At 43.8% G+C, this 22,082-nt stretch overlaps 1 protein-coding gene across 4 annotated transcripts in view; it reads right to left on the reverse strand.

Annotated features, from left to right (window-relative positions):
• Positions 1–22,082, reverse strand: part of LOC310993609 (RNA-binding motif, single-stranded-interacting protein 3) — a gene marked incomplete at both ends in the record, with an annotated part of 259,796 nt that overhangs the window by 173,446 nt on the left and 64,268 nt on the right. For 2 of the 4 annotated variants that reach the window (XM_083982010.1, XM_083982011.1), the window contains one exon: positions 8,887–10,251. The exons of the other annotated variants lie outside the window; for them this stretch is intronic. In XM_083982010.1, the coding sequence (XP_083838136.1) occupies positions 8,887–8,961 (75 nt within the window). Of the gene's footprint in view, positions 1–8,886; positions 10,252–22,082 lie in introns of those variants that run through there. 4 annotated transcript variants of the gene reach the window in all.

A 22,082-nucleotide genomic window follows, 5' to 3' on the forward strand; every position in this document is an offset into this window, starting at 1 on the left:
AATTTAGGGGAAAAGGGGAGAGAGGGGAGATTGCATTTGCCTTGGTGCAGATTGTACAGCGGGAGACGAGTGTTCTGCATCAAACTCTGCAATAGGTTTGTCATTTCCCGGCATTCATCTGCTACAAACTGAACTACCCTCTCCGTGCGTGCACAGGGGATGTCTGTGAGGCAACATGATTAACTATTGAAAAGGGAAAGAACCGGCATCTTGTATGGAGACCACATATCATAATGACACTTTTTAATTCTGTTGCCACTGGCTGTTTATGTGCTACTAATTACTGGTGAAGAATAATAATCTCTCCTCCAATTGGACTCTATCACGCCGAGGGCTTTCTCCGCTCCTCTTCTTTCCATTTATCCTGGTTTGTGACTCTGCCGGATCGGCTTGCTCCCTGCATCAGTGTCCTTGCAATCTAATTCATGCCGCCTACCTGTCCCACTCAGTGTTTTTCCATACGCTGACTAATGCACACAGGTTGTGGCCCCAGTAGCGGCTGGAGCAGTGGAAGGTTCTGCCAAAGAAACCATTCAGGCAAAATCTAAGAGGGTGGCTTGAGTCATTTAACTCAAATAAAGCCAGGAGAAAGGCATGTTTGCTCTTGGTAATCCCCCACTTGCTCGACAAGGCTTCGCAAGGTTCATCTGCTGTGCTAAATTGGTGCACGTATCCTTATTTGTATAGGAGCTCATTGTGGCTGGGTGAGAGGGGGGAATCTGACAGGACTGGCAGCTATTCAAGCGCTCATGCCTATTTGCTTATCCTCATTCATGGCAGAATTGGCTTTTTACGGAGCCATTTTTCAAGCTACGCGTGACACGGTATTTTCATTGAGCCTGCCACTACTAATGCAGCTGTGTGGAGGCAATGTTGCGGGCAGCAGGGTATGTGTTTAGCAGAGGGGCAACCAGGGCCCCCTACAGTAATCACAGTGGTAAGGCTACTCTACCATTTGCATGTCTGTGGCCGGACCGGTCTCCAAGTCTGAAAATCTTGGTGAAGATACCAGATCATCAGCTTGTGTAGCCCCGATGGAAATGAAGTGAAAATTCCTCCAAGTGAGATGTGCACTGCTAAACGATTGTCTTTATCAGAGTGTGATGTCATTAATTACAAGACCATTGTGAAAAATTAGGAAGTTCATCTTTCTGTCCTCTCTATGCAGAAAGTTTTTGCAGTTTGTTACTCTGAACTTTATTCTCAAGCGCAAAAAAGAGAGTACAAATAGCTGCAGGGCTCTCCAAGAAAACAGCTTCATGGATTCTAAACTCATTGCTATTATACGCTCCCATTTTGCTATTACATGTGGCTGGTTATGAAGCAGACCACAGACCATGACTTGAACCCAATAATAAGCTGAAACCAGATGAGAATGACAAAAGTCTGTGTGCGACTTTGTTTATCCTCTGGAGATTGGCCTCAGGGTCACCATGGGAAAATTGTCTTAACAGCAGTTCACACATACAAGTGATTCGCATGCTTAACATATTAAATTCACAACACCAGTCATAACGACATGGAGACATTTCAGTCTGATTAGGTATGAACATATAAATCAGGCTTTGGCCTCCCTCAGATGCCCTCAGTTAGTGGGGTGAAAAGGCTGCAGTAGGAGCCATGCGGGGATCCTCTGGTGCGCTGCTCCTCAAAGTGTACGCAGCAGCCACTCGTTAAAAATGCAGGAGCAATTACCCCGGCTGAGTCTGAGTCAGTGAACGCAAGACAAGCCACCACCCCCCTCCACCCCCTCCTGCCTTTCCACTGCTGCTGTTGCTATACCAGCAACCTGAGCATCCTTCACGTGGACTGGCATGCCAAAGGTAGGGCAGCAGACACCAAGGGCTTCAGTTACACAAGAAAAACAAAAAGCTGCCTGACTGTCTGTCTGACTCGCACGGCGTGCAGGTACCTTTCTCTCCCCAACACTTCACCAGCACATGACTCCATCTTCTTTCCTGGCACACTTAATTTACATACAATACAGGTAAGAGTGTGCACTGTGTAGAACAGTGCTTCTCTGAAGATAGAAGAAAAGTCCAGACAAAAGTAGTGAACCACACACTGAAAGGATTCAGTCTTTTCAAATGTGTAATTCAATGGCTACTGAGCAGCAATAGAAGCCATCAGAATTTCAGCAAAGTTTGTAATCCCTTTATCTCCTTCTCAACAAAAGTTGATAATCCTTGAATAAACATATTCACTCTTGTGTATTCCTGCAGTTTGAATACGCTGGGTATAATGTTGGCCTGCAAATAAGTAAATTTACATATGGAGCCATCAATTACAGCATCAAAAAAAGTCTTAGACTGTTGGACCTGGTACAAACTCATACATACAATAATCTTCAAATGCAGCTGTTCTGTGAGTTGAAGTGTGTTTGCCTTTTTTTTTTTACATCCCATATGTTCCTCTGCATGTTCATATGGGCTGTATTAAAAAGGTCTACACAGGAGTCGTTTCTCCAGCCACTCCTGCACAGATGGCAGGACACCATGCCCAGCAGACAGCAGGGTCTCCCGGAAATAAAAGAAAAGGCATGCAAAAGCAACGGAGGATGGGAACAAGTAATTACAAAGAGGGTCAACATGAAAGAGAGTCTAAAGATGAAGGAGGGCTTGGCAAAAAAAAAAATAGGAACAAGAAAGATTGATCTGAGCAAAAGTGAGGGGGATACATAAACAGTCAAAGATGAAAAGGGACAAAATTCTGAGACTGCACTGCACCTTCCTCAGAGGCAAAAGGGTTGTCAGAAAATAGAGTGTGAAAACGCCACGCCAGGAGAGACCGAAGAGTGAAACAGTGGGCCAGAGCAGACGGCTCCAGGCAGATATGTTACAGAGAGAAATGCTAGTAAAAACAAGAAAGAGGAAAAAAAAAGCAGGTGTATTTGAAGAGTCCTGCCGCGCTGGTGGGTTTGAAGGGCACATCATGTGTCTCGTTTCATCTGGCTCTAAATCTGAAGCGACATCTTTCCTGTCTCGCTTTATGTTGTCTCTGCATGCCTATTTCTCTCTGTAGGAGTATACTTCAAAAATAAAGAAAACATAAAAAAGTGTTTCATTTCAGTTCCTCAAAAGGCAGAGCACTAGCCTGGGACAAATAATTTTAACACACTTCAAAAATAACTTGAAGTTGTACCAAATATGCACAGATATTTTATTTATTTATATGTGTATTTCTTTTTCTTTTTTTCTTTTTTTTTTTTTTTTTTTGGGGGGGGGGGGGGTTCAGTGTCTGAACTCATGTTTTCCAGTCGAAGAAAAGTCGCCCTACTCACTCCACCACCTTCCATATGCGTCATTTCACCACACAGGTAGGAGTTCCTCGCTCCCGCAGCACAGGCTACAGTCGCCTGTTATCTCCAGATGGTCGGGGAAGGAGAGTTCAGGGACCAGATTCCCTGGGGCAAGAGCTCGACCACCGAGCACATCATTTTATATTTTAGCCATTTATCTCGAGTGCTGTTTTTCACGGCGACCTCCAGTGAGTGAGCAGCTACTTAGTTCGGTGTCTTGCTCAAGGACACTTCAATATGAGACGGGCTTATAGTGGAGAGGCAAAATGTGACCTGGTTTTGAGACCTTCGCTCTAGGCACCGGACCGTTTACTAAGCAAAGTCTCACGCATACACGTAGCATTTGTCCACAACTCGTAACTTCATATGATACAAACTTATTCATAGACTTGTCATAGACATTTTAACGCACAGGCTCATGCGCCATCTGTGCTCATAAACCGTGCCGTGCAATATAACCACACACGCATCATTGCTGCTGCATTTATAACCTCCTATGTACAGTACTCCATGGCTAGTACATACTAAGTTCCTCTTCCTATCTTAAGAGATACAGCCTATAGAAAATAAAAAAAGAGCTTGCTATCTCATTTCCCCTCTCCTTTGTACATCTCTCCTTTGCTCTTCTAACAAAATGGATATCACTGTTGAGAGAGCACTCTGGTAAAGCAGCTGTAATGAGATGTGGATGGCAGCATGCGGAGGGCCAGGTCTCGGCACTCTGCTCTGTGGCTTATGAGAGGCTGCGGGAAACAGTAATGCACACACAACCTTAAAGTATGGGTGTACAGACAGGGCTGGGCTGGCAGCTGATAGATGAGAGGGGTTAAAGAGTACCCCCTACCGTAGTGTGTGTGTGTGCGTGTGCGACGTGGTTGTGCATGTACACACAAGCTATGGCGAAGAAATAGAGTTGTCTGCCTCACTGACTGACAGTTATATAAAAAGGGATTGGATAAAGCCGTAGGCACAGTCAGATAAAAACAAGACCTATTAGCTGATTAATGATCATATGAGGTGAAGGATTGGCAAAACATAAGAAAAGAGAAAAGATAAAGCTCTTCCTTAAATGCCTGTCAATTTGAGCTAGCTAAGAGAGAGTGCATGATGGGTTACGATTTACAGCAAGGCAAGGACAGTATTTTGTTTCAGGCAGTGAGTCGTGAGGCATGTATCAAGAATTACGAGAGGGGAAATGAGTTATGCTACCCCTGTCTTAGTGCTAATAAGAGCATATCGTCCAGGACTCAAAATAGGGCTGGGGCCGGGGCTTTAGTAAATGTAATATAAGAAGTGTGTTTTTCCAGTCCTAAAAGCCCTTGATAAACTCTTCAAAGCAGATCCACATCAGCGGAAACAGAGGGGACTAAGCTGCTAGCTGACTTTTACGCAACTGATAAGTGATATAATGAAAGACTTTGCAAACGAGTCCTTTTGCTCTGCCTTTGATTTCGCTCACTCTCCATGTCTATGTATATCTGTCTCTCCCATGTTGTCTTCCCCGTGTCTCTCTCTCCCCTATCGAAGCATTAAAGGAGGATTTAGATGGCTCTGTTGTTATTTCTGTAGCACAATGGATCACCCCGTGTAATGTAACCAAACCCTTTTCCTTGCTTTTAACTGGCCCCTCCCTCCCTGCCAGTAACATCCATCCCTTTTTCTTTCTCTCTCACACAGTTCCCTCCGTCTTTCCCTCCATTTATAAAGAATTAGACGGAGTATAAATGGTGCCTATGGCGGGGGCACATACAAGCACAGATCCTCTCAAAGGGCTCTATTGACTGGTGTTTACTTAAGGCCGGGGACATTAGCCGCTGCTAAATCTACCTCAATCTGCCCTTCTCGGCTTCTCGGGTTCTGTATGTACTAGCTTGAATGTAACACAGACGCCTGCCCGCTCCCAGATCACAGCCACAGCACAAGTGTGTGTGTGTGTGTGTGTGCATATACTTTTGGAGTGCATCTTTGTGTGTCTGTGTGCCGTTTGCCCGTGTGTGAGATTGCTGACATTAGGCATGTAATGACCCTTCCTCTCTGTGGTGTAACAGCACAAGGGTAAAAGCAGTGTCGGGTGCCTTCTGTTCACATAGCGCAGCGACGCTAAAACCAACTAAATATCACGAGGAAGACTGAATTTACTGCAGGTGTTCAGGGCAGCTTATCAGTAATTTGAGAGTTCCTTTTGAGACTTATGTACGTAATAATGAACCAGAACGGAAAATGCCTGTCATTGAGAGAAAATGAGATACAGCGTGCAACTAAGAGCCACTTAGTGCACACATTTAGTTGAAATGCATATTCCTTTCTCCACATGATCATAAAATAACAATAATTGATCCATGTGCTGTAGCTGTTCTCATGAGTGAGGGGAGGGACCAGACTGGGGTCGGACTGAGGCATTTAACTGTAATTTTCTCATTTACGATGCACATCTATTACCTATCATTAAAGTTGAATGCACAGCGGGCTGTGAACAGTGCTGAACATCAAACTCGCACGGAAAGACACAGTCTGACTAAAGGCCGAATTTCAGCAAATGACTCCATGGATTGATCAGCTGGGGCACAGACAGAAATAGGGCCTTTAGAGGATCCTCTCATCAAAGCAGCATCCTGCCAGCTCCCCCCAGCCATAAGCTCAAATAAAAGCCATACACACAGACACGCCGACGTGCACGCACAGAGACACACACACACACACGCGCACACACAAATCCTCTTTCAGGAATCAATAATTCAGCTAAAGAGAAGCACATGCTACGCCCCACTGCACTAATCAATAGAAAGCCAAATGTTATTGTTTCATCTCATTCTCTGACTTTCACATTCTAATCTGGACTGACTAGCACACGCTGGGCAGCGTCAGAGAACTCCATTAAATTAGAATATAATACGCACATGCACAGGGGGGTAAAGGGACCCCATATTCAGAAGGCGCCTCAAATTATTCTGCCGTGCCATTATGACAATGTTTAGCTCCTTTCTTTACAATAAAGTCCTCGGTTATAACCAGGCACAGATGCTCTATAAATTTTCTATGCATAGAATCTCAAATATGTCATAAAATGGAGGCGAGAGAAGGAGAATGGCAATACTTTGGTACGGGTTACACCCCACTCCCCCTCCCTATCCCTACAAGATATTTATGCCCCCCCCCCGCCCGCCCACGTCTCTTGGGAGAATGAGGCTATACTTCGAGAATGCAGCAATGAAGATGAACAGAAATACCTGTGTGATTTGAGACTGCTGTGTGAATCTGAGCACTGGTATGTGTGCAAAAAAAAACAAAAAAAAACAAAGGCCAAAGCAACTGCCATGTGATTCTGTCGACAGTGTGAAGAGAAGCTGCCAGCCGAGGCCCTTCTCCCTCACTGTAATCGAGCCATCAATGTTCATTAATGAGAGCGTGAGATAGCTCTCCACAGCCCTCTCGGCCACATTGTCCAACACTCTGGCCTCTCTCCACGCCTCCCTTTCTCCTCCTGACCCTGTCTGTTGCTCTATCATATCAGACTACGAGGCCAGAGGCTACACTAACTAACCATGAAAATGAATATGAATGTTGGCTGCTGATTTATAAACGGAAATGTATGCACTTCCTGCCCCTCCCCGCATCCCCATCGCGGGTCTCGTTTGCATGACACAGGACCCTAGCAGCTCGCTCAAGGATACATCAATCGCTGACGGTGGCAAGATCGGATCTACGCTGACCTTGGGAGTGAACTGCAGCAGAGGCGAAGGAGGCAGGGGGGCCCTGTTGCAAGCCGAGCCGGGGAGGAGGAAAGTGAGAGGAGGGGAGGAAGAGGGGAAAAGAAAAGTGGAAGGGAGGAGGCTGGACGCGGAATGGAGGGGCATACCCTGATTGAGAGGCCCCCGAGATGAGTAACTCTGAGATTTGAGAAGGGGGAGGGGGAGAGGGGGATGATGGAAGGAGTGGAGGAGGGGGGGTGGGAGGGAGGGAGAGGGAAGCCATATGGCAGCAGCACAAATGTATTAAACTATAAATCAGGGGGAGCTTGTGGACTGCCAGGTGGGGCTGCAGGCAGGTCCTCCCAGCTGGAGGTGCAATGATTCACAATACAGCTCCACATGGAGAAGTATCAAAACATCACTGGTATTTTTGCTTTATCAGTTCTATTAATAAATTGAGTGCTTAAACAAATTTGCCCTAATTTATTTCTGTGTTATAAATAGGGGAAATTTGACATATTTGAACTTTTATTGTTTAAGAATGCTCCATGTTCCATTTAATAAAACAGCTGAGTTTTGAGACAAATATCAAAAACTTTTTTTTCCAATACCTATTGTCTGAGTACATCAACATGTTTCTTTTCACACAATAAATTCAGAGTTAAATAAATACTTAGTTGAAGCCCCGTATAAAATATAAACTACAGTTAAAAAAAGGTTTCCCAATCATGATCAAGAGATATCTGATTAAAAAATAATATGTCAGCAAGCTATTGTGTTATTGAATAATGGGACAGACATCTGTACTATCACTCAGTGCCAACTTTTCATTTGGGTCGATACTCAAAAATGATTGAAATTCGATTCTCAGCCCTCTTTATTCTACTGTGCAAGTAATAAGGGATTTTTTAAATTGTGGTAGAAAAACAAATAGAGTAATCCCCAAAAGGCTTCCATTTTAATCCCTTGATGATGTCTGGGTAGTGAGCCCAGCCAGTGTCCTGGCAGCCATCAGGGCACAGGCCTGAGCTTTCATCCCAGCAGCACTGATGCATACTACAGCTAGAGCAAACACGGGCAACCTTCCTCATGCCTGCTCTGTGTCAGAACCATGCTGAGCGTCACCACAGAAAAGAAGGGTTTGTAGCCCTGTTGTCCCCTCTTTGTAGGCTAAGACAATAAGGCATTTGTGGCGCTTAGTGAATTAGCAACTTTATAATGAAATGTTTTTTTTGTGTGTGTGTGTGTCTTTAGAAAAGTGGCTCTGAAGCATTTCAACAACGGCCTACATTCAGCTTGCAGATGCTTCATTAGTAAATTAAATTTGGATCCTCATTCTGTCATTTGTTTAATGTGTGATAGCACAAAGAGAGCTGTCCGTCACTCAACGTTCAAAAACAAAGGCTTCGAGCCCGGCTATTGCATGTTGTTTAAGATGTTACACTTGATGTGATTGCAGAGTGTCACATCAAGAGCTCATCAGTTTGCAGGTGAGGAATGGATGGAGGTTTTACAGGACAGCTCCCAGTAACGGTCTGGTGGGTTGGACTAACAGTTTAGCCCTGAGCCTGCAGCCTTGATCCCTGATCCTTCACTCAGACACACACACACACACACACACAGACATGCACACGCGCACACACACACACACACGCTGAAACAGACATCTAAACTCCAATGAGGTCCCTGCCATCTGAAACCATCACAACCAAGGCCAGCTATCCATCAACTCCCACCTCCACTCGGGATGAGAGGAGGAACGGAGGGATGCAATGGGAAGAGAAGAGGTGGGGGAGGGAGTGGTGGTGGTGAGGGGGGGGGGGGGGGGGGGGGGGGGCAGTAGTGCAGGAGTAAATGAGTAGGCTTGAGGAATGCGAGTAGAGCAGAGGAGCGGCGTACCTTGGTCTGGAGATAGTGGGGGTAGTAGTAGGTGTACTGAGGGTACATTGGCTGCTGCTCCAATCGCTTGCCCATGTAGCTGGAATCCTTAGCACTGAGGCAGGGAATGATGACACGGGGGGTGGGAGCTGCCAAGTAGCTAGCAATGGGACAAGAGGCAGCAGAGGAGCTGTGCGATTCCTGTCTTCACTGTCCGCACCACCGTGTTGCTAGCCGGTCCTCCAGGGAGAAGGCAGGGTCTGCGTGCGGGACAGCTGCTCGGGGAGGAGGAGGAGGAAGGAGGAGGAAGGTCTATAAGCTCTGATGGAGAAGCTCCTGGTGAAACGGCGCCTCACCGGTCCGGAGCCTCAGTATCGGGGGGCAGATGCTCACTCAGTCTCTCGCTGCCGGATCAATGGAAATATTTCCACAAGTGCTAGAACCAAGAGCAGTGTGTGTCTGTCAGCAGCTGGTATCGGATAGTAACGCGTGATAAGGGTGAGGTAGAGGAAGAGGAGGAGAAGAGAAGACGTGAAGAGGTGCAGGTGGCAGTAGCTCTGGCAGTCCTGTAAATGTTGGAAAATGGGAGAGGAGGAGGAGGAGGAGGAGAGGAGGAAAGGGATGGCAAGGAAAACGGGAGAGGACGTATAGGTTCACTTCTCTATTTAAGCTGTTTCACTCCAGTCTTTCGCCTGTGCTTTAATCTGCCTCTCTCTCAAACACACTGTGAATCTGACTCTCTCTCGCTGCCCCCCTCTCTCGCTCTCTCTCTTTCCCTCTCTTACATACACACACACTCTCTCCCTCTCTCTCTCTCTCTCTCTCTGTCTCTCTCTCTCTCCTCTGTAGTCTGATCCGACGGTGGCTGCGTGCTGTCCTGTTTGACAGAGGGGAGATATCCTCAGCACCGGTTGCCGACAGATGCACTTTGTGCACGGAGCACAATCACAACGCGGGAGCCGAGCAACGGGCACAGAAAGCAATCTCAGTCTGTGGCGGTCGAGCTAGCCGGAGCGCAGATCACACAGGGAAATTACTCCTAGTTTCTGAATGATGTGGCACACGCGTATATTAAAATAAAAAAAATCCACCGGCTGGTTAGTCAATCCACTGGGTTCCAGCTAGAAGACGAGTGAAAAAAAAAAACAGTGACTGTGTCCCAGGTGCCCAGTAAAGAAGGAGTCCCTCGTTTGCGATCCTCCCTCTTCCTGCTCTTGTAAAATGTGTTCCTTATTTCTTCCTTGGCTCTCTCACTCCTCTAAGCAGCTTGCCTCATTCTCTTTCCCTCTGTCACACAGTTGCGCTCTCTCTCTCTCTCGCGTGCGCTTTCTCTATGACTGAGTCTCTCAGCCACTCTCTCTCTCTCTCTCTCTCTCTTGTCTCTCTCTTTCTCCTCCACACTGACAGGGCGGTAAAGGGGGCTCGTCCGAGGCTGCGAGCAGAGCAGACTGCCTCCTCCTTCCCCCTAGCCCAGTCGGTAGGAGGGTCTTGAGCGGCTCTGTGAGCGAGAGGGATCCAGACACAGACCAGCGGGCTGCAGTGTTTCCACAACCTGGGAGAATGCAGGGGAAGAGGAGAAGAGGAGTAGAGACGAGAAGGGGATGGCGGCAGCGTGAGCAATCGATTCCCCCTACTGGCTGCACATGGAGCTGCCACCTGAAACACACTGTTCCCAAATAAAGACTTACCCCGAACAAACTGCACTCATTTAACCTGAAAAGCTGTACAGATGGATGAACCACTTTTACTGTGCAACTTTTGAGAAGCCGTGACTTTGTATATTCACAGTAAATCGTTTTTTTTTTCTTTATGTGTAGTGTACTGTGAAGGGAAATTAGATCTCTTCAAACTCGTCTTTCACTTCAGCATCAACAAAGAGGATGTACAGTCAGTTTTCAGTTTTGTATGGACCAATAACAACACTACAATCGTAATGGAAATACATCTTATATTGTAAACAACAGTGTCTGAATATCAACTGAGAGTGAAGAGAAAACCACTTCCTGTGAAACATCAAAAGATGATAATGGCGGTACTAATTTCCTCTGATTGACCATGACCATGACCAAAAACATTAGAGCAATGTCTCATCAGTGAGTGTTTGCTTGTTCTCAACAAACCGCAGCTACACTCATACCTCTGTAAACAAGATCAAACACAGGGACCAGAAAACACTACGCTCTGAAAGTCTGAGACAAACACACTCTCAGGCACACACACTCACATGCATGGATAGGAACTGACCTAAAAATCCTCGAGGGTATCTCAGTGAAGCGGAGGCCACGAGTTCAGGAGCCTCATTTTTCACTCAATTAGTAAATCAGCTTGGCTTTCATTTAAATTACCTGCTATGAGTCCTGCAGGAAACTGCAGCCAAAAAATACACCATGAAATTACTGGACTGAAAACAATTATATTTTGGCAATTTCCACATCTGAAAATAGACCCATGACTTTGATTAGTTTAGTTTTGTATTTCATCTGTTACACTTGAGAGCGTTACACAGAAACCCATGAGGCCGATGTCTCCTCCTGAAACAATAATGACCTAATTACATATCGCAACAACAAGACTCAATTTAAGTGAGCTGAGCTGTGGAAAATACACATTCTTTACCACAGAGACAAAATATATATGACAGGGAGTGCTGTGGTGACCGTTCAATTAACTGATTAATCAATCAAGAGGGAGAGACTTTTTTTTTAAAGTATTGCAGAACACATTATTTTTCAAACTAACATGCAGTGGAAATATCAGATACTATTTATGAGAGTTATGGGTGTGAAAAGGCCCAGTGCATGTGGACAGACTGGATCAATACCAGCAGAAGAATCCAAGGGACCAAAACAAAGCACAAAAGGAAAGGGCAGCCGTGTGCAGACATAGAGAGGAAAATATAATTATCAGACAGGCCACTTTGATCTGGAGGAAAGAGATGAGGATGATATCTATTGTGGGTTGCCAGATTAACAGCCTCAGGATAATCTAGACACACAAAACCCACAGCATCTGCTGAAAGGCAGAAAGCAGAGAACAAAGACAGTAACATGGACAAAGGCCAGTGGTGATAGTCACAGAAGAGGAGATGCAGAGAGAAAGTGAGGAGATGGAACCTGAAAGAGGCATTGAGGCAGGAAAGATTCATGTCTTCATACCACAGTGTGCCACCGAGCCACTACATCTCACAGATAAGGCTCAGCACATATGGATTTTCAACAAACATTATGCAAACTTTTAAAAATGACTTAAAACTTAGGAGTAAATGTGTTTAATTTCACCCAGACTTTGTCCAAACAAAGCCAAAAGTTCCTGCTGGAAATAATTTTCCTCCCAACAGAACGTGAGGACAAACAGGGAGAAACAAAGAAAAAAGGCAAATGAGCTGCTAATTATGCACAAGAGTTCATCAAAGTAATTAAAAAAGCAATGCATGTTTAAACAGTGTGTTTGCACAATGCTGTGTTAATCATTATCACCCTGAGTTTTTAATTACTGATTTTTTTAAGTTCTCTTTCCATCCAAAATAGAGCTGCAAGGATTCATCAATAAATCGTTTCAGGAATTTTTCAAGCCAAAATTCATATGTTTCTCAAATTCTCAAGATTTTCTATTATTGGCAAATAAATATATACATGTGATCTTAATACTTTACCTGTGGCTCTGGGAAAGGGATATTTTAGACAATGATTCATCAAATAATAGAGAGAATAAAATACATTCAATATTCAGCTACTTTATGACTGCAAACTCACTAAATCTTTAGGATATTTATTCAAATTAGTGGACGCAGAATGGAAACACAGGAGAGTACCATTACACAGACACTGGTCAGCTAAACCATTAATATTCATTGGTCCAGCCATTAAGAATTAAGAGTCAGGACTTGAGACTTGACTCTTGAAACTAAAGAACTTGACCTGTGGCCCTACAGACAACACTAGAAACTACCTGGAGAACTGGCTGACGTGAACTCTCAGCCTCTACCCACGAGTTAGCAAAGGTTAGTTTATAAAGGCAATTGCACATTAAATGAGTGGAAATCAGTAATACTCTCTGTATGTAAATAAATGTACTCTGTGGAGGAAGGTCATGAAGCCTGTGGAGTGGTGGTGATGGGAGTGCTCTGGTCTGAATCAGTGGAGCTGACGTCACACGAGAGATAAATGATATGCAGCCAGATATTGCATGGAAAAAGAAAGCATGAGTGAGTTTCTCTCTTGGATTATAAGATGATGCAACACCTCATTTAACATAATGTTAATGCTGCGTGGTTGGGACGACTAATTCGACTAATTTTGCATCTTTTAAACAAACACAAGTCTGTAATTTACATCCAAGCACTCAGGTTTTTTTGAGTGTTTCAAAACACCACACAGCCAATCAAAACAGCACGCTAAGTACTGGACAGCTACAAATTTCATTCAGTGTTTTGAATAGTGATTGAAAACTGATGTGATTTTCAAGCTGATTTCTCACAATAAAGCTTAAACGGTGCCTCTCTGCTGTTTTGAATATATAAAAAACCTACGCTGAGAAATATTTTCGCTAATACTTCCGTAGCCAGGTTTGTCAGAGCCAAGGCCATCTGCTGCTCCTCTGTTCTGAGGTCTTCCTCTGATGCTCGTTGATTCACGTTCTAAATTGAGAGCACGAGTGAGTCATTCACAGGACTTTTTTTACAGGACGACCCTAGGCGTTTTCACACCTGCAGTTGTTCCGATTCAGCAACTAAACCGATACAACTGTTGCGTTCTTTTTTCTGGGCCGTTTGTGTTCACATTGCATGATTCTAAAGCGGTACAGCGCTTTGCGCTGTGGAACAGCGCCGTAGCAACGGCCCTAACAACACCCCATCAGCTGATCAGCAACAATGGCAACAATGAACCGCGGGCTGACTTGCAGTAGTGAGGAGGTTCAATTTCTTATTAATATTTGGGCAGACGAGTAGCCTATTTAGTTGAAGTTCAATTTAAAAAAAATGCCCAAGCTGATTGGTTTATGGCTGGGGCGAGACCTTGAAGTATGCCTATAACGTGCTATAGCTACAAATGTAGTCTAATAGGCTACATTATTATTTATTATTATTATTATTATTATTAGCCTATGTGTGACCAAGCGTGCTGTCCGCTGTCTCAGTGCTGACACGTGAATGAATGACAGAGCGTGTCACTGCCCGTGAGAGAGAGACAGAGAGAGAGAGAGACAGGGAGAGGGGTGGTCAGGTTGTGTTGGTCAAGCTGTGTTTTCAGTTTCAGGTGTCATAGTTAGGTCAGATGAATTGTCCTCTAACACAGCCATTCTCAACCTTGGGGTCCCTCCCGACCCCAGTTGATGTGGCTGGAGGGGGCGAATGAACGACATGTTTCTTGGCATGCATTGCTGACCTGAGCATTGTTTCTTAATAAATTAGAAAAACTTTTCTTGTCATTCCCCTTTTCCGTGCATGGTTGAAGGAGATTGGCTTGCATCCACGCTCCACTCGCTCCTGCGCCGACAGGTCCCCGCATGTCACATAAACCAGCCCGGGTGTGTGGACACCGCATCAACTCGCCACCCGCATCTATTTAAACTCCGTCGCTTTGTTTTGTTCTTTTGCCCTGATGAAAACCTCCAGGTCGGAATATTGGCCATGGAGACAAAACTACAGCAGCCAATTGTTTTTTTCAGTGCAGGGATCAAGAACTAAAAAGGCAAAAAAAAAAACACCGCGGACAGCGCTGCGCTTTATCCATCATGCGTTCACACCGGCGTGTGTGTGTTTGTGTGTTGGGACGGGAGGGGGGGGGACAGCAGTGCATGTGAAATTGGGGGTCACGACTCAAAAAGGTTGAGAACCACTGCTCTAACACACCCTACAGGTTTATTCTTCTAGTAAACGGGCACCGTAGCATGACTAGTTATAGGGGTTGTTTGCGGAGCTCTGCCCGGTGCTGATCGCCGCGGGTCAGCTTGGAAAGGCTGGTGGACTCATGGCTTGAGTTTAAAAAGAAAGAAATAATGAGAGAAATAGATATTAAGTAAAATATAAGAGACATAAAGCTTAAAAAGACCCGAGCTGTTGTGTCAACACGAAATCAGTTGAGAGCTATACACAATGTTCCCATCCAAACAGAATTCCTAGAAAGTCCACAGCAATCTCGCTCTCCTGTCCGACCCCTCCCCGAGGGCAACGACCACACTTCTTCAAGCTGCTGGAAACCAAAAGGCTTTGTTTCCTGTGGTCTGTTGGACAGTCCTGTCGTGGGTGTTTCCCAGAAATGACCAGATGCATGGAATTCAAGGGAGGACTGGCGCGGTGCCAGGGGAGGGGTGGCGGAGAGGAGGGCTGGAAGAGTGGAGGAAGGGAGGAAAGTGGAGTTGGGGAACAGCAGGGGCTGGTATTCCTGGGAAAAAAAATACCCTTTTGCTTTTGGCAGTGGTTCTATTGGGAGATACCCAAGCAGCAGAGGATCATCTTACATGTTTAATGCAGACGCACTGATGTAGCTCGACTAACCAGCTTCCCTGGGGCATTTAGTTCATGATAAAGTGAAAGCTGAACTGTCTTAACAGGCCAGCTATGACGTGGTTGATGCGCACATGCTGTTGCAACACGGACTCTACCATCTATCAAACATCTAAGACTGTGTTTGGGTTAATGCCAAGGAGATCATGTGATTAGAGTTAACAATATTCTTTGAAAACATGACTGAATTTTGATAATCACTTTGATTATCAACAGACTGATACACACATGCTGCTTGTGTGGTATTCTTTACTAATAGAAAAGTTTGTATGAGGCTGTGGCGTTCATTCAAACTGCAATAAAAAAATAATAAAAAATATGTTTTTCATTGAGGCAAAATCTAATTTTGCTAAATCTGAAACCATGTTGAGACAGATTGATGTCAAATTTAAGTCTAACAAAGAAACAGATAAATCAATAACTGTAAATATGTCAGTTTATGAGGTCCACAAGGAAACCACAGGTTTTGGCAGTTTTACTAAAAAAGTGAAAAGAAAAGCAGCAAAAACCACAGAAAGGAAAAGAGGGTGGGTAGCTTCTTTTGTGGTTCTGTTCTCAAGTGCAGAATGAGTTTCAATTTGTCCTCATATGGTTTCCTGCTGCTCATTCCCACATTGTGATAACTAATTCGATTATGTGTTGTGCAACATGGGAAATCAATAAGCCGGTTAAAAGCACTGTTGATTTTCATACAGTCACAATAGCAAACATGCAAAAGAGCAGCCTTGAATTCAAACGACAGAGTCAGTCTCCAATCAGCTGGAAGTACAGGGACAGTATTGGGTTTGTAAATCGTTGCCAAGTTGTGTCCTAATATCAAGAGGCATCCATCCAAGCCCTCTTCCTGAAACACTGTCATTTGAGAAGCTGACCAGGCTTATAGCAAGCACACACACACATAAACGACGCACATGTCAAAACAACCACCTCACCCTGTAGCTAAACACTCAGGAGGAGACTTTTTAACAATATGTGTGTGAGTTCAGCACATCTCTGACACATGCAGCCTCTTAATACTTTCCTATCAGTGCATGGCAACGGATGGTAGCCTGAGGTAATTCAACACATTCTCCCTCTGAGTGTATCATTTTACACAGAGCAAAGAGCAGGGTGATATAGTCAAGATAGTACCATTGTGGGGGTACCTCTCTTTATTTATTTATTTATTACTTTTTTCTATATGATGGTCTCCTCACCTAGCTTCGGCTGTTTATCTCACGCTCTCGTAATAATGTGAAAAGGCCAACCTGGCTCTGGACCACCAGCCCTGCACCAAGACATTTGATAAACACCAGGCAGACCTCCAGTGAGTCATTAGCTTCTATCACAACACAGAGGAGAGCAACGGAGGCTTAATGGGGAGGAAATATGAGACCAGACGTGCATGAGTAAAAATGACTCACAGCACCCCTTACTACACCCAACATAGGACAGGCAATAGACCTAAAAGAGATAATTGCATGCACTCACTGGATCTCTATTCCAAATGTGAAATGTATAAACAACCGACCGACTCATTTCCTGATTGATGTTATTCTGAGAAAAGATGTGTGTACTGGCATGAGCATTGATGAGTGCACTGTGTTTGTGTGTGTGTGTGTCTGTTTTTTCTCAATGTGAAAATAGTAAGCAAAGAAAAACATCTCTGAGGAAACTCAGAGCTCACAAGAGGGTTAAGGTTATATTGACACTAGAAGGTGAAAACACCTCAGTAAGAGATCAGACCTTCTGTGTGACAACATGCTAACCCTAATATAAAATAAAACCTGCAATGGAAAGCCGGCCATGTCCTTCAGTGAACCAGCTAGACTCCCAGAGCCAGAGACAGAATAAATGAAGAAGAGATGATGCCAAGAAAATCTCTGCATAATAAGGAATTAAGTGCTGCACAGGCAGAGAGTGCAAGTTTAAACAATACATATTTTCCATGTGGACCTGCTTCGCCAAAAACATTCAAAATCTACATTCTTCAGTATATGAAGAAGTCACACCCCACAGAACAAGACAAAAAGGACTCAGAGCTCACAGATATGGAAAGAAGCCCATCAAAGCTTCATCACAGCACTCTGCTTCTATCATGTGCATTTTGTTTTATTCATTGTTGCGATGCCTCGAACAGATCCAAGTGCAAAGTCATTCATTCTTGTCAATTTTGTTCTACTTTTCTCTGTTTGTGTGCTTATGCATTACAAAATAAGATGATCTGTTGCTAAAAAGTTATTACAAAAATGCAACCCGAAATAATCCGTACTATAAACTACAGTAAAATACTGGTATGGTTGTATTGTTATATCTCTATGCACGCGCGTGTGTGTGTGTGTGTTTGGAGGGGGCAGGGTGTTGGTGTGTGGATACTGAGGTTCATGGGCGAGTGTGTCAGACACACAGGTAGAGGAGTGAAATAGTAAAGTAATAAGAGTGAGGTGCTGAAGGTTCTGCCCACAGCAGATAGAGATTGGAGACTGGGGAAAGAGTTATAGCCAGCAGGAAAAGATCCGTAAAGGCCTATGAAGCTCAATGCAGCCTGCAATTGAGCAGGATGGGATGGGAGGACAGCAGCAATGTTTTAAAGCACTGCTAAGCCATCGTGGAATGAAGTGAAATGACCACATGTCACACAGAGATGAGAAGTGAAAGAGAGGGGACAGGCAGAGTGAGAAACAGTGCAGAGAGTAAGGAGAGAGAGAAAACAGAGTGTGTCGTTCTAAGAGGAATATTTCAGGGTGGTAAATGGAGCAGAACTCCATTCCAGCTCCTCTCTTAACCTCCCCCGGTGTCTCATCCTCTGCATGCAAAGCATGAAGCCCAGGAGACAAAGAAAACAGAGAGAGAGCTGAAGAGACAAGCTTCAGGACAAGTAACACTGAATTAAAAGACAAGACATTTTGCACATGCATTTGTTTTAACATAACAGAAAAAAACACACACTCACACATACACACAGCAGCAGTAGCACAGAAACTAGTGAGAATTATTTTAATTGTAATTTCCATTCTTGACCAGTTTTTGATCAAACAGTGAAAAGGTGAGGTAGTTGACCTCGACCACCTGGCGTGTCACCTGCCTGGATTTGTGTCTGCAGCATTACAGTTCATTCATGCAACTACAGTGGTGCAACAGCTTCTTCCTCATGATAATTAACCTTTAAAGCAGCAGTAATCAATATATTTATATCTACAGCAGATAACATGACCACTTTTATATGAGAGGTGAGGCTAATAGTTTGTAGCAATGAGGTAACAGAAACTTATCAGGTCTATCAGGTTTCTCTTAGCTCATCTTGTTTTTCAGCACGTTTTTACTTATTGTGGGCACTCTCTCTGCTCGCATAGCAAAGCTCCGGCTGCAGCAGTGTGCTCTAAGAGCCTAGCATCAAAGTGCAGGTGGACATAGCTGAGCATTCAGTGCCTTCACATCCAGATATTTCTCTTAGGAGTTGCTAAAGAACAAAAACAGAATTAAGAGGAGACTGAGTTGTGGACTTGCAAAGGTTATATTGCACGATAATTCTAATGTTGCTGCTAATGTGTAGAAATGAGCAACTCTGGTTTTGGAAATCATGTTTTATAATACTAGGGTTGAGTTGGAGGGGGCGGGGGGGTAAAAGCCTGGATGAATTCACTGACTTAGAAGCAGCAGCAACCACCACGACCGACTCTGATGGCTCGAGACACCTGTCAAATGACACTGAACGCCAAAACATTTGAGCTATTCGTCCTTGATTAAACTGTGATTCTCCAGATTACCAGAAGTGAAATTAGGTCATGAGAGCCTGACGTCTGCACAATTAATAGGCACAATAGCGTGTGCACTCTCTACTCCCTCCAGTATGCCTTCATAAGCTAACTCTGCAATTTCTCTAAGTGTAGTATACTCTCTTCAAGCACACTTGGCATTCTTTACATACATTGCAGTCCAACTCAAAATTGGTTGCATCTCAGTTCACATTCAGTTCATTCTTTGAAACATTATCATGGGATTTGTATGGTGTAATTCGGCCAGATGGCACTGAGGTACTAGAGAGTGTACTGTATATACTAAATGATTAAGAACATTTAAATGATGGTGCAGCTCTACTGGGTAACATTTAGATATCAGTGAGTGTAAGACTTCCAGGGCAATGTACTGTGAGTCTGCCTTCTTGGCGGTAACTCTATAATTAGTAATACTGAAGTCATCAAAGTGCAACAAATAACTGGAGCAAAGCGTCTCCAACAAACCCTCCACCTTTCACACAAACCAGGGCCGACTGCTGGGAGGGGACGACTGGAGGGATGGTGTTATACGCAGGGTCTACCTTTCACACAACAAATAATTGTTAACTGTCAGAGGGAGGGAAGAGGCAGAGTGATAACAGTTAGAGGAAGGGCAATAGAGAGAATGCAGCAATATTAAACAACACTTTGAGAACAGCTAACAAATTGTTACACTTGTCAGTGCTGAAGGTCAGATACTTTGTGGTCCTTGTCCTATTAAACTGCACTATTTTATAGCTGTAACAAAGTGTGCAATAACGTGTGCCTTTACTTTATGTCTGTCTCTGTAGAAGGCTTGACGGAGCCAACAGAGACGTGAACAATCAAGCTCTTTCCTCAAACAAGACTTGTTCAAGCACAACATTTCTGCTGCCAAAACAACACACAGTGGAACTTTCAAAAACAACACTGCTGTTAAATCAATCAAAAACACCCTGGCAGCTTAGCGCAGCGGCAAAACCAGATACAGCAACAGAATCATAGATACAACCATTCTTCCCTTTTCTATTCTATTTTATGCCAGTTTTGAAATCTATTGCCATCAACAAAAAAGTGGCCTATTGTGTCAGATTCATGACAAAGGGCTTATGGCTAACATGATGTTGCAATGCTCATTATAAACAGGAAACTACATTTCTCTGGACATAGAAACTTCTTACCATTAGTGAGGGGTATGTGCAAAGTCTGGCTTGCAGAGACACCATGCTACCAGTCAAATTGTGATATCCATCACAAGTGAGACAGAACAGTGTAATTGTAACAAAGTGTTTTCTTGCTTGGTATTATCATATTCTTGAAGAAATGTAATGCTTAATTCTTCTCTAACTACAAGTATTTATTGATTATAATAGCTGGGACCTCCAGTCGCACAAAAACACCTACAATCATTCAGTTACATCAGCGGCCGGTCACAAGCCAAGGTCTTTTTTTTTTTCTTACAAAACGTTGCACAGCAATATTGTTAGTCGTTACCTAAACCAAGACGGTTTACACAAGTTGTAGGGATGAGCCCCAGGTGTGTTGAGGAGGGAAACATACCAACAGCACCTGGTGGACAGGTGTGAAAGAGTCAGGGGAACAAAGATGCTCCCTGAAGCTTGAGAGGTAAGAGCCAAGAACTAATCAGTAAAAACAGCATACATGACTGAAAAGCACGCAACAATAATTACAGGCCAGGCTACTCGTGAGCCTGCATTGTAGAACAAAAATATTCAGAACAACCTGTGACCACTATATCAATACACATATTAGAAACACTTTTCAGTACAACACACCAAAACAGGATAATAGTACTGAACTTAAACCCCTGAATATAACAAGCTAGAGAGAGGGACACACATATTGCTGTTGTATTCCACTGCATTGCATTGTACAGGTGTTCCTATCATCTGGTATGATCCGGTGTGGTACATTATAGGCCTCCTCTATTATTCATTGTTTTACTACCTTGTAAACAGAAGCCTATTATTATTTATATTGACATGTACATATAGACAGCAGATATTTATGGATTATCTGGCTCATAGCCTCACTTATGCAAAGGGCCCATCTACAGCCTCGTGAAGTCTATTATTGCACGCTGGAATTTATTCTCCTATAAAGAGATAATTAAAGAAATAAAGCTGAATGGGTCAGAGTTGTGGTACCACCATCACCACCTCCTGTCGAGTCAGGAAAAACCCTGCCTACAGGGCAAACAACTGTAATAACAGAGATGAACTCCAGTGTTTTTTTTTCTTCTGTCACTGATAAAATACCAGAAATGATTAATTTGATAGAGATTGAGACAGACAGTTTTCCTGGGAAAAGTTCAAAGAACAAGTTAGCTTTCTTTCATGCTAAGAAAATTTAATAGCCCAAACCACTTACAGAGAGTCTCCAGTGTGCACTGCAGGCTAAGTAGACTAAGGTTGCTAACATCAGTTAAGAGAAATGTGCCTGTATCTAACAGTGAATTTCAGTGTGTGCTACAAGTCAGTAAACCTAATGAGAGGTATTTTCTCTTTGATTCTGTAGAACTTGCACCAAAACCCGATGTTCAAATTAATGTTTCACACATTTCACGTTCACAGATTCTTAAGAGAGTTGAGTCAAGAGTTGAACACTGAATCCTCTCAGTTACATCTACTTTTTGATCATGAGGGATCTTGTGTGTATCCAAACAAACACTAAAATGGACCACGAATTCTAATATGCATCACATTCAGATAGGGAGAATCTTTGCACCTACTTTTGGGGTGAAAAATTAACGTCAGGTTCTCACTAGTATGTAAATAAGACAAGCATGACTGTGTGAAATTAATGTGTCGGGGTGTGTTCCTGTGTGTATGTAGCCATGGGCCTCAAGGCTTCATTAGAATCGTAGAGGCCTCATAATCTCCTCCTTTCCCATACGGTTCATGTTCAGCCATCGCTCATGCCCATATTGCATGATTGCACTGAAGGACCAGTATAAT

This window comes from Trachurus trachurus (genome assembly GCF_905171665.1).
Source record: "Trachurus trachurus genome assembly, chromosome: 11".
Classification (NCBI taxonomy): domain Eukaryota; kingdom Metazoa; phylum Chordata; class Actinopteri; order Carangiformes; family Carangidae; genus Trachurus; species Trachurus trachurus.